The sequence below is a fragment of the Oncorhynchus masou genome, chromosome 2 (genome assembly GCF_036934945.1).
Source record: "Oncorhynchus masou masou isolate Uvic2021 chromosome 2, UVic_Omas_1.1, whole genome shotgun sequence".
NCBI lineage: Eukaryota > Metazoa > Chordata > Actinopteri > Salmoniformes > Salmonidae > Oncorhynchus > Oncorhynchus masou.
In genome coordinates this window covers 13,321,286-13,335,201 of record NC_088213.1, presented here as the reverse complement: position 1 = coordinate 13,335,201, position 13,916 = coordinate 13,321,286, and the positions used below count along the sequence as shown (strand labels likewise).

The 13,916-nt window shown below is 42.7% G+C and overlaps 1 protein-coding gene across 1 annotated transcript in view; it reads left to right on the top strand.

Annotated features, from left to right (window-relative positions):
- The window catches only part of lrrk1 (leucine-rich repeat kinase 1), a 116,333-nt gene that overhangs the window by 18,695 nt on the left and 83,722 nt on the right, over window positions 1-13,916 (top strand). The window contains exons 4-10 of the mRNA XM_064987839.1: window positions 4,726-4,897; window positions 5,030-5,209; window positions 7,213-7,361; window positions 7,658-7,884; window positions 11,480-11,607; window positions 11,844-12,007; window positions 12,511-12,648. Of these exons, the coding sequence (XP_064843911.1) occupies window positions 4,726-4,897; window positions 5,030-5,209; window positions 7,213-7,361; window positions 7,658-7,884; window positions 11,480-11,607; window positions 11,844-12,007; window positions 12,511-12,648 (1,158 nt within the window). The remainder of the gene's footprint in view (window positions 1-4,725; window positions 4,898-5,029; window positions 5,210-7,212; window positions 7,362-7,657; window positions 7,885-11,479; window positions 11,608-11,843; window positions 12,008-12,510; window positions 12,649-13,916) is intronic.

Genomic DNA, 13,916 nt, shown 5'->3' with positions numbered 1-13,916 from the left:
GTTACTGCCATGTTCCTGAGAACTGGTAATACAGGTTGACTGGAGATGTGGAGACCCAGTTACTGCCATGTTCCTGAGAACTGGTAATACAGGTTGACTGGAGATGTGGAGACCCAGTTACTGCCATGTTCCTGAGAACTGGTAATACAGGTTGACTGGAGATGTGGAGACCCAGTTACTGCCATGTTCCTGAGAACTGGTAATACAGGTTGACTGGAGATGTGGAGACCCAGTTACTGCCATGTTCCTGAGAACTGGTAATACAGGTTGACTGGAGATGTGGAGACTGGTAATACAGGTTGACTGGAGTTACTGCCATGTTCCTGAGAACTGGTAATACAGGTTGACTGGAGATGTGGAGACCCAGTTACTGCCATGTTCCTGAGAACTGGTAATACAGGTTGACTGGAGATGTGGAGACCCAGTTACTGCCATGTTCCTGAGAACTGGTAATACAGGTTGACTGGAGATGTGGAGACCCAGTTACTGCCATGTTCCTGAGAACTGGTAATACAGGTTGACTGGAGATAATGTTACATTCATACATGCCTATAAAACAATTGTGTGTCAGATTGAAAAAGCAGAACTGTTTTTTTTTAGTTACATGGCTTCTGTTCTTGTACCCTAAAATACCCCGACGCTTGATTCATACTGCTACTTTTAGGCTTCCTCACAACGTCGGCCAGTGGTAACCAGGAATTATAGATGAACAAGGTCTGTGTGCTTGAAAGCAGCTTGGCAACTCTCTCTGGGGCTTAAAAAGCCTTTAAGTAAGAAGTAGGGCAACACAACAGTGTGCAGAGTGCATGGTGCCCAAAGGAACCGAAAAGTATTCCGTTGGTCGATACAGTTAATATATATCAATATTTCAAACAGTTACCCTGACATCCAGTGCTTGTCTACAATACAATCACACAGTTCAGCATTGGAACTGTCTGTGATTTCTGTGGAATGAGAACAGAGACCAGGTCCAACTCTGGTCATAGAGAACATTCAGTGAGCACAGTATTCTATTAGCCAACTGGTCAATTGTTTGGTCATTAGGCTGTTGATCGGCCGGAGATTGTTTTAGTCAAGCAGTAACATGTATGAGAAAAGCAAAAACAATTCCCCACTAAAATAACATAACATTTATCAGAAATACAGTGTAGACATTGTTAATGTTAGGCGCACAGAGGCCCATTATCAGCAACCATCACTCCTGTGTTCCAATGCCACGTTGTGTTAGCTAATCCAAGGTTTTTATTTTAGAAGGCTAATTGATCATTAGAAAACCCTTTTGCAATTATGTTAGCACAGCTGAAAACTGTTGTGCTGATTTAAAGAAGCAATAAAACTGTCCTTCTTTAGACTAGTTGAGTATCTGGAGCATCAGCATTTGTGGGTTTGATTACAGGCTCAAAATGGCCAGAAACAAATACTTTCTTTTGAAACTCGTCAGCCTATTCTTGTTCTGAGAAATGAAGGCTATTCCATGTGAGGAATTGCCAAGAAACTGGAGATCTCCTACAACGCTGTGTACTACTCCCTTCACAGAACAGCTCAAAGCTGTTGTCCTGTGAGCCGCCTATCACACAAGCTGTTGACTCTCAGAAACGGTTCTTCTGATTCTGTTGTGGCTTTGGGTCTGTGTGACGCAATTGCGGCGCCTTCAGAGGCATGCAAAGGCCAAATCCAGCACTGTACCCCATCGCCATGCGCTTTCCAAATGTTGTAACCATGCAGTGGGTTCTGTGTCTGCATTGACATGGTTGGTTGACCGTAGGTGGAGGGGGATACATCCTGTAGAAAACACAAACTCACTTCCTTGACAACAGCTCTGCGCTGCTCCACGAAGCACAAGAAGTATGAACGCCCCGACTCCTGCTGAGGCCGTCACACCGTAAATGCTGCATGGACAATGCAGCGCCCAGATGTACAATGCACTGCTCTCTACAGAATGCGCTCTCTCCCGACAATTTGTGCACATTCATTGTTTCATCAATTCATTGTGTGAATTGCTTGCGTTTGTTAGTTGATATCACCTCCCCATTTACATATCACCAGTAGTACAATGACTGTAAAATGATATGTCACATCTACCATGTCTGGTCATTTGGTTATGGTCATTTCTGTTCATGCATTCAATGTTATTATTCCACTCTTCCTGTTCTCATTGTTGGTGTGGACACATTGTTTGCAGATGCACAACCTATGCTGCTACACTTGTGAGATACAAGTTTTGGTTTATTTCATTCCATTTACAAGTTTTGTCAATTTAGTCATTGTCTTTTGTTCGGAGCGCTGCTGTCAATGTTGAGTAAGGATGCTCACGCATAGAAGTAGGCCTATAGGCTACCTGGCCTGATTATACATAGAAGTAGGCCTATAGGCTACCTGGCCTGATTATACATAGAAGTAGGCCTATAGGCTACCTGGCCTGATTATACATAGAAGTAGGCCTATAGGCTACCTGGCCTGATTATACATAGAAGTAGGCCTATAGGCTACCTGGCCTGATTATACATAGAAGTAGGCCTATAGGCTACCTGGCCTGATTATACATAGAAGTAGGCCTAGGCTAGGCCTATAGGCTACCTGGCCTGATTATACATAGAAGTAGGCCTATAGGCTACCTGGCCTGATTATACATAGAAGTAGGCCTATAGGCTACCTGGCCTGATTATACATAGAAGTAGGCCTATAGGCTACCTGGCCTGATTATACATAGAAGTAGGCCTATAGGCTACCTGGCCTGCTTATATATAGATAGTACCTGGCCTGATTATACATAGAAGTAGGCCTATAGGCTACCTGGCCTGATTATACATAGAAGTAGGCCTATAGGCTACCTGGCCTGATTATACATAGAAGTAGGCCTATAGGCTACCTGGCCTGTGCACAAATGTATATAAATGTGTCCATTTGGGGATCTGATAGTATTTCTGATTGGCTTAACGCACCACCACGAATGACCTGTGGAGCTTCTCAAAGTAAAGTTTTCTTCACCTTAAACAACAAGCAAACAAAGTCTGTTTTTATATTAATTGTGAATTACAATAGTTCCTTAATGTATTTGAAAAGTCTTTCCAGCTCTCTCCCTTTCGATAACCACTCAGCGTGAAAGGGAACAATGTCATGCTCTGATCCAGTGGAAACATCATAAAATAGGCCTACCTGATTACATCTTATCAGTGCTTGACTTGGACTGAAATAGGTTCTGGTACTCATTTTGTATGCTGGTACTGTTTGGCTTCATGTAGGCTATTTTTACATAGTTGGCAATGGCAATAGAAGTTACTTTTTAGGTTTATCATTTTCTTTTGGATAGAATTTTGATTAACCACATGACAATGATTTTGAGATATGAAGATATTATAAATTAAATGAAACTGCTTCACGAAAATGTGTTTATGAAAAACATAACTGGCACGCAGATCGGTAGAAATGGTAAGATAAATCGGCATTCCACATGAGAAAGGTTTCCGAGTCCTCCTGCAGCCTATTACCGGCAACTTCAGGAGAGTAACGGCATAATCAGCGAAGGCCGGCAGGAGCGGGAGGAGAATAGTTGGGTCAGGTTAAGGTCTTCTGCTTATCTAGATCTCTGGTGCCCTCTTGAGGCATTTCTTATTTCATCAAACCGTAAGCTTAAAGCATCAGACAAGCTCAATACATATAGTTGATTTTATTAAAACACGTAGGGTGTGTCTATAAATGGAAAAATATGGGCTTAAAATTTTGACAAATCGATTGGTCAAAAGAACAAACAACTTTCGGTCAACCAATATTTTTTCTTTAATTGAGGACAGGCCTAATTCTATTTCAGCCAAGCACTAACACCTTATCCAGCTAGCTGTGGCTAACTTATCTATTGGTCACCTCGTTCCATACTGGATGTGTTGTGGCTAACTCATCTATTGGTCACCTAGTTCCATACTGGATGTGTTGTGGCTAACTTATCTATTGGTCGCCTCGTACCATGCTGGATGTGTTATGGCTAACTTATCTATTGGTCACCTCGTTCCATACTGGATGTGTTGTGGCTAACTTATCTATTGGTCACCTCGTTCCATACTGGATGTGTTGTGGCTAACTCATCTATTGGTCGCCTCGTTCCATACTGGATGTGTTGTGGCTAACTCATCTATTGGTCGCCTCGTACCATGCTGGATGTGTTGTGGCTAACTCATCTATTGGTCGCCTCGTTCCATACTGGATGTGTTGTGGCTAACTCATCTATTGGTCGTACATTGATTGCCCACCTGATGGTGCCATTACATCAACTTTGATGCTCATGTTTTTACCTGGCTGCAGACATTGTTGCCAACATATATTCAGTGAGAATAGCTATTAGCTCCTTGATTTGTCGCTAGATGACATTTTGCTATTGCTGCAACGAATTCACAGCACCAATTTGCTGCAGAATTGAGTGGGAAAAGTTACCCTTGGTGTCAAAACTTCCTTAAAGGTAGTTTTCAATTCCAATCAATTCAGAAACAACACCAAATTCCAATTCTAAATGTTCCTAATTGAAAAACATTGAAGAGAATTGGAATTTCAGTGTACTTCTTGGATTGAATGTGATTGAAATGAAATGTCCCCCTGCTCCCAACTGTACAGCATGACAGTGAATGAAGAGTTGGCTACAGATCAGCTAGGTGGAGCCTATGGGAGAGGTGGACTTGAACAAAACTTGACTATCTGCTAATATACTAACTTGTCCTATTCCCGTCCCTTCCTCAGCTGCGTCTCCTGTGTGTGGCCACCGAGCATGGTGATGCGGAGAGCGTGAGTTACCTCCTCCATGAGGCCCGTGTGCCCCTGCCCCTGGAGCCATCGGAGGGAAACCCCGCCATCCTGGCTGCACACTATGGACATGTCAGCCTGGTCAGAGAGCTGCTCGACTCAGTACCAGGTGACAATGCTGTGTGTGTGTGTGTGTGTGTGTGTGTGTGTGTGTGTGTGTGTGTGTGTGTGTGTGTGTGTGTGTGTGTGTGTGTAGTAATCATAGTTAGTAGATGATAAACAGATTGCATGTCTCTCTCAGGTCCGTGTGTCCACAGAGATCTGCTGAACTGGATGTTGGTGTCGGCGTGCCAACAGGGTCACCTGGAGGTGGTTAGAATGTTGGTGCAGGGTTACCATGCTGACGCTGAGGACTGTGCCATCCACCAGGAGGAGTTTCCTGTCATCACGGGGCTGCCTCTCTACGCTGCTGCACGCGCAGGTAGACAGCAAGACACACACTGTACATATACTCCACATACTGTACATGTGCACACATACACTAACGTTCAAAAGTTTGGCTTCACTTAGAAATGTCCTTGTTTTTGCAAGATAAGCACATTAAAATGACGTAAAATTGATCAGAGATACAGTGTAGACATTGTTAATGTTGTAAATGACTATTGTAGCTGGAAACGGCTGATTTTTAATGGAATATCCACATAGGCGTACAGAGGCCCACTATCAGCAACCATCACTCCTGTGTTCCAATGGCACATTTCTGGCCATTGTGAGCCTGTAATCGAACCCACAAATGCTGATGCTCCAGATACTCAACTCGTCTAAAGAAGGCCAGTTTTATTGCTTCTTTAATTAGTACAAGAGTTTTCGGATGTGCTAACATAATTGCAAAAGGGTTTTGATGATCAATTAGCCTTTTAAAATGATAAACTTGGATTAGCTAACACAACGTGCCATTGGAACACAGGAGTGATGGTTGCTGAGAATGGGCCTCTATTGGGCCGTTTCCAGCAACAATAGTCATTTACAACATTAACAATGTCTACACTGTATTTCTGATCAATTTGATGTTATTTTAATGGGCTAAAAAAATTTGCTTTTCTTTCAAAAACAAGGACATTTCTAAGTGACCCCAAACTTTTGAACGATAGTGTGTATATACCTAAGAACACAGCCTACAAATACCTCACACATAAACCACACACACACGCCTCACACATAAACCACACACACACGCCTCACACATAAACCACACACACACACACGCCTCACACATAAACCACACACACACACACACACACACCTCACACATAAACCACACACGCCTCACACATAAACCACACACACATACACACACACGCGCCTCACACATAAACCACACACACACACACACGCCTCACACATAAACCACACACACACACACACACACGCCACACATAAACCACACACACGCCTCACACATAAACCACACACACACATGCCTCACACATAAACCACACACACACACACACACCTCACACATAAACCACACACACACACACACATAAACCACACACACACAAACCACACACACACACACACGCCTCACACATAAACCACACACACACACACACGCCTCACACATAAACCACACACACACATACACACGCCTCACACATAAACCACACACACACACACACACACACACGACTCGCACATAAACCACACACACACAGACACACGCCTCAAACATAAACCACACACACACACACACACGCCTCACACATAAACCACACACACACATACACACGCCTCACACATAAACCACACACACACACACATGACTCACACATAAACCACACACACACACGCCTCACACATAAACCACACACACACACACACGCCTCACACATAAACCACACACACACACCTCACACATAAACCACACACACACACCTCACACATAAACCACACACACAAAGTAGAGAACACAGTCAAGTATAGAAGTTTGTGCTGTATCTTGCGTTTTTAGTAAAAATTATTTCTCGCATTATTGGATGTTACTGCACTGTTGGAACTAGGAACACCAGCATTTTGCTACACCCACAATAACCTCTGCTAAATATGTGTATGTGACCAATAGAAGTTGATTAGATTTGATGTACGCTTACATATTAACCACTTCGGACCAAATGTTAGAGTTCGACATTCCTACTGTGGTGTGTTGTCAGGCTGAAAACAGCAGGCGGGGATTTCCTCCTACTCTACTGTGTCTCCAATTCAACCTCCAATCCAACTCACTTCCTTATTCTGGCTTTATGATGTAGTGTAGGATCAGCTTCCCCTACGCTTAACCATTAGAGGGGAAGATGCAAAACTCACTCAAAATCAGTGTCTAGGAGCAACTTCAGCCTAATCTGGGCATATTGGTGGAGAGATGAGTACTTCCTGTTATCTTAGACCAGGGGTCTGTTCAGAACGTCCGGACATCTGTGTTCTATGTAGGTAATGAGGAGATTGCTAGATTCCTGCTGCAGAATGGCGCTGGGCTGTCCTCCTACACCCTGATGGATTATCCAGCCTTCAGCAGACTGCTCGTTGAACAACGACTGGTAGAAGAAGCAGACACACACACAGGACCAGCGGGAGAAAAGGTAACTGAGGGGAGGTGTGTCTGTATTTGTGTGTGTCTGCGTTTGTTTGTGTCTGCGTTTGTGAGTTTGTGTGTCTGCGTTTGTGTGTTTGTGTGTCTGCGTTTGCCTGCGTTTATGTGTGTGTGTCTGCGTTTGTTTTTGTGTGTCTCCATTGTGTGTCTGCGTGTGTATGTATTTTTCTCTCTGTGAATGTGTTATGTTTTACCCAGTGTGTTGGTCAGGCCAGATGTGTTGTGTTGTGTGTTGTGCACCATAAAAGCGTCATCCAACATGTTGTTTCCTCTCTCCCCCTCTAGCTACTATGTGGCCGTTGGTCAGGTCTGAAGCTGCCGTGGTTGGAGCTGGACTGGTTCATGGATGTTTCGTCACGTATCTCCCACCTGGACCTGTCCTGTAACAGCCTCAGCTCCCTGCCCTCCGTGGTTCCCTGGGGGCTCATACAGCTCCGGACCCTAGACCTCTCCAACAACCTGTTCAAAGAGCTGCACACAGCACAGAGCTCACAGGAGATCATCTGCTCCAGGTGCTGCTCCACATTCACAGATAGGTTGTAGATATGTATGTGCAGATATATACACACACACACACACACACACACACACACACACACACACACACACACACACACACACACACACTAGTGCTGGGCGGTATGGCCTAAAAATCATAAATAGATTATTTTCAAACTTATGGATGATTCATGATATCTTTTAAACATATTTCACTATATAAGCTTTGTTGTAGGATTTCAAGGTCAAATACACTGCAGTCAGCTGTAATCGAATACTTCAGGGTTTGTGAAATTATACCTTGTACGACTATTCATTTTAATTATTTTATTAAAATAGTTTAACCTGCTTTTTTGCAATAATCACTGATCTGGCTTTCAAGTCTGTATGAAAATGTCCTTTTTGTTACAAATTGAACCAGAACCATGCATTATGCATGACTTGTAGCAGGCGTTATAGAAAATGAACACAGGTCTCATCAACAAACTCTTAAGCACAAGCCCACGTGCTAGCCAGCTAATGTTAATATTTCAAGTTTAGCCAACTTGAATCTATTTGCTAGCTAACAATGGAGAACAGTTGAACTGTAATGAACACACCCTTCTGTCATCTCCAACTGTTTGAACAGCTTGCTAGTCTGTCCAATTTGTTCAGATGTTGAAATCAAGTGGCCTACCTTCTTTCTCAGAATGAGAACGAGTTTGTAATTACTAATATAATTGTGTTTTATGCTTATTGCACATTTATAAAACACAAACTAGACAGCTAGTATGCTGTTAGCGGTATGTAGTACCGCAATGCTACGTGCAACAAACGTTACATTTCCAGAATCAATGTTTATCGATACTCTCGTTTTAGTAGTGTCTGTTCCGCTCTCAATCTGAGTAGTTGAGACATAAACAGGGTATGGTTAGAAAGGTTAACATCTCCTCCATTACAGTAAAATCATGTCTCAATGTGTTTCAGTCTCCAGGTTAACGTTAGAAAGGTTAACATCTCCTCCATCTCCTCCATTACAGTAAAATAATGTCCTCCATTACAGTAAAATAATGTCTCACTGTGTTTCAGTCTCCAGGTAAAATAATGTCTCAATGTGTTTCAGTCTCCTCCATTACAGTAAAATAATGTCTCACTGTGTTTCAGTCTCCAGGTTAACGTCTCCTCCATTACAGTAAAATAATGTCTCACTGTGTTTCAGTCTCCAGGTTAACGTCTCCTCCATTACAGTAAAATAATGTCTCACTGTGTTTCAGTCTCCAGGTTAACGTCTCCTCCATTACAGTAAAATAATGTCTCAATGTGTTTCAGTCTCCATTACAGTAAATTACAGTAAAATAATGTCTCACTGTGTTTCAGTCTCCAGGTTAACGATTACAGTAAAATAATGTAACATCTCCTCCATTACAGTAAAATAATGTCTCACTGTGTTTCAGTGTCCAGGTTAACGTCTCCTCCATTACAGTAAAATAATGTCTCAATGTGTTTCAGTCTCCAGGTTAACGTCTCCTCCATTACAGTAAAATAATGTCTCTATGTGTTTCAGTCTCCAGTCTCCCAGGTTAACGTCTCTCCATTACAGTAAAATAATGTCTCACTGTGTTTCAGTCTCCAGGTTAACGTCTCCTCCATTACAGTAAAATAATGTCTCACTGTGTTTCAGTCTCCAGGTTAACGTCTCCTCCATTACAGTAAAATAATGTCTCATGTCTCAATGTAAAATAATGTTTCAGTCAGTCTCCAGGTTAACATCTCCATTACAGTAAAATAATGTCTCATGTGTTTCAGTCTCCAGGTTAACGTCTCCTCCATTACAGTAAAATAATGTCTCACTCAGTCTCCAGGTTAACGTCTCCTCCATTACAGTAAAATAATGTCTCAATGTGTTTCAGTCTCCAGGTTAACGTCTCCTCCATTACAGTAAAATAATGTCTCAATGTGTTTCAGTCTCCAGGTTAACGTCTCCTCCATTACAGTAAAATAATGTCTCAATGTGTTTCAGTCTCCAGGTTAACGTCTCCTCCATTACAGTAAAATAATGTCTCAATGTGTTTCAGTCTCCAGGTTAACGTCTCCTCCATTACAGTAAAATAATGTCTCACTGTGTTTCAGTCTCCAGGTTAACGTCTCCTCCATTACAGTAAAATAATGTCTCACTGTGTTTCAGTCTCCAGGTTAACGTCTCCTCCATTACAGTAAAATAATGTCTCACTGTGTTTCAGTCTCCAGGTTAACGTCTCCTCCATTACAGTAAAATAATGTCTCACTGTGTTTCAGTCTCCAGGTTAACATCTCCATTACAGTAAAATAATGTCTCAATGTGTTTCAGTCTCCAGGTTAACGTCTCCTCCATTACAGTAAAATAATGTCTCACAGTGTGTTTAAAATAATGTCAGTCTCTCAGGTTAATTACAGTTCACTGTGTTTCAGTCCATTATTACAGTAAAATAATGTCTCATGTGTTTCAGTCTCCAGGTTAACGTCTCCTCCATTACAGTAAAATAATGTCTCTATGTGTTTCAGTGTCCATATGACCCATTCTGTTGGACCAAACCTCAAACACAAATAGCGAGTTGAAACCGCTTGTCAGAGAAGAAGTGATTTTTAGTATTTTTTGTTGTGAGTGGCAGGGAGAGGGGCTTGGTCTGTGTGTGTAAAGAGGGGAAGCGAGAGGTTTCATATATCAGCCAGCCCTAGCGCACACACACACACACACACACAACCCCCTTGTGGGAACACACAATTCAGTCCCATTCAAAATACTATTTTCCCTAACCTGAAAACCTAACCTTAACCCTTAACCTAGCTGCTAACCCTAAACCTAACCTTAACCCTTAACCTAGCTGCTAACCCTAAACTTAACCTTAAACACCCTAGAAATAGCATTTGACTAACAAAATGTCCCCAGTTGGTTGTTTTGTTAGTTTACTATTCTAGTTAAACAGGTTCACTGCAGTGTGTACAGTGTACACAGACATTTACACTGACTATACCAAACATTAGGAACACCTTCCTAATATGGAGTTGCACCCTCCCTTTTGCCCTCAGAACAGCCTCAATTCGTTGGGGGCATGGACTCTACAAGGTGTCGCTCCACAGGGATGCTGGTCCATGTTGACTCATGCTTCCCACAGTTGTGTCAAGTTGGATGTCCTTTGGGTGGTGGACCATTCCTGATACACATGGGAAACTGTTGAGCGTGAAATACCCAGAAGCATTGCAGTTTCTGACACAAACCAGTGTGCCTGACATCTACTACAGACACTGTTCAAAGGCACTTACATCTTGTGTCTTGCCCAGTCACCCTCTGAATGGCACACAAACACACTCCATGTCTCAACTGTCTCAAGGCTTAAAGATCCTTCTTTAACCTGTCTCCTCCCCTTCATCTACACTTACTTGAAATGGATCAATAAGGGACCATATCTTTCACCTGGGTTCACCGGGTCAGTCTGCCATGGAAAGAGTTCTTCATGTTTTGTCCACTCTGTGTATCTAATATCTGTAGTCTGATGTTCTGCTGATCTCTGTTGTATTGTTAACCTCAGCATCTCACGTAATCCTGACGTGTGTGTGTGTGTGTGTTCGTTCTCTGCTGCTGTCCTACTGTAGACTTCGTCAGGTGAATCTGTCTCAGAATGAGTTGACCAGCTTGCCGTCCGGACTGCTCCATCTCACCAGAGTCCAGAGGCTCTCTGCTGCTAAGAACAAGCTCACCTCCCTGTTTGACATTCCTAATGGTATGATCCACCGCATGTCAGAGTGGTCTTTGCTCTTTGTCACAAATGTATATCAGTATGTTCTTAGAAGGGTTCTGAGGATTTTATTCTGATCTCAAATTGTTTATCTCTGCTATCTATTTTATCTTTATTTGTTAATGTGAAGCACATTGTATTGCTACCTTGTACAAAATGTTTTGGTTTCTACAAATGAAGATTGATGAATGAATTGATTGCCCTCTTCTGCTCCTCCTCAGGTACTAACTGGATAGGTCTGCGTAAGCTGGAGGAGCTGGATGTGTCTGACAACTGTCTGACCAGTCTTCCCTCTGCTGTTCTTCACTCTTTCAAATCCCTCACTTCCCTCAAAGTCTGCCGGAACAGACTCACCAGCTTCCCTGACCCCTGGGCCTGCCCTCTGGTAGGCAGACACTACACTAGACACTACAGCCTTGTTCCATTTGGAACCCTAGCACCTTCTTTTAGGTCCTACCCTGTTTAGTGTTCTTCTCAAAGATATCTATTAATTGTATCTCTATGGTTCCCCTGGTAGGAATAAACTAGGGCCTGGTTCCTTTTGGGTCCCTAGCACCTTCCTGTATCTCCTGTCCCCTTTTAAATGCTCAGTTCTGAAAGGACTGGATTGGTGAAAGGAATATGGTGGAAGCTCCAATGGAGAGCTGGGTAGAACCATCATAATAGTTGCTTACACCTATCCAGTCCTTATAGATTTGTGACCATTGTTGGAGTAGAGGCCAGAAGGTACTAGGTATTGAAATGGAAAGTGGTCATGTCTTTTAAACCATACAGACTCTCCTCTCAGCCACGCTTCACCACCTCCTCTTGTATTCAGAACTTGAGTGATGGTTTTGAAACATCTTCTGGATGTTGTGAGTCATTGATTGGTGTTTCCCCCGTCTGTAGAAGCACTGTCGAGCCTCATCCAACGCCATCGAGAGTCTTCCCAATACCATCTCCATCTTCTGGAGAACTCAGCTGCAGGAGGTGGATTTCTCAGACAACGTCATCAAGGAGCTGCCCTCCTATATATTCGAGCTGGAGGTAAGGGTGAATAGCACTAGCATTGTTTGGCCTAGGCTTCAGCTCACTGGGCTAACAGGGTTTTGAGTTGCACATGTAATTCAGGTTCAATATTTGGGCAGTCTGAGCTGTACATATCACAGGTTCAATACCTGGGCTATTATGCGCAACTCGAAACCCTGTTAGCCCACTGAGCTAAAGCCTAGGCCAAAGCAGCTTAACAACACTGGGAGCAGTGCTTCCTACAGGGTGGTTCATGGCTGATTCCGTTTGGGCCTGGCTAGAAACATTGGATTTGTTGACTTGATGGGTCTAACCTAAATAAGCCTCCCTAAACATCCAAGAATGCTTCCCATTCTTAAGTTTATTTTTTGTTCTTATACTTTTGGTTTTGTACATCAGCTTCAAATACCTGAAAATACAATATTTTGGGTTATTGAAAATATATTTCACAGCAGTTTAGATGGTACAATGAATACTATACTCTGATTTTTTTTGTCACATAAACTGAAATTAGGCAAACTATTAGAATTTTAGCAATGAGGAAATGGCTGAGGGATCTCTGCATATTGAACCTTTTTAAGTGGGGCGGCAGGGTAGCCTAGTGGTTAGAGCATTGGTCTAGTAACCGAAAGGTTGCAAGTTCAAATCCCCGAGCTGACGTTCTGTTGTTCTGCCCCTGAACAGGCAGTTAACATACTGTTCCTAGGCCGTCCTTGAAAATAAGAATTTGCCTAGTTAAATAAAGGTAAAATAAACAAACCACTCAGAAGATGAGGATTGTAGTTTACCCAATCACCTCAAGGTGGCACTGCTGTACTACTCTGCAGTCAGTGAACCCCAACTGAAACAATGATTCAAAATCAAATTTTACTAGTCACATGCTGCCGAATACAACATTTCACCTTACAGCTTACTTACGAGCCCCTAACCAACAATGCAGTTAAAAAAATATGAATAAGAAATACAAGTAATTAAAGAGCAGCAGTAAAAACAATAGCGAGACTATATACAGGGGGGTACCGGTACAGAGTCAATGTGCGGGGGCACCGGTTAGTTGAGGTAATATATACATGTAGGTAGAGTTATTAAAGTGACTATGCATAGTTGATAACAATAGCAGTGGTGTAAAAGGGGGGGGCAATGCAAATAGTCTGCATGACCATTTGATTAGATGTTCAGGAGTCTTATGGCTTGGGGGTAGAAGATGTTTAGAAGCCTCTTGGACCAAGACTTGGCGCTCTGGTACCGCTTGCTGTGTGGTAGCAGAGAGAATAATCTATGACTAG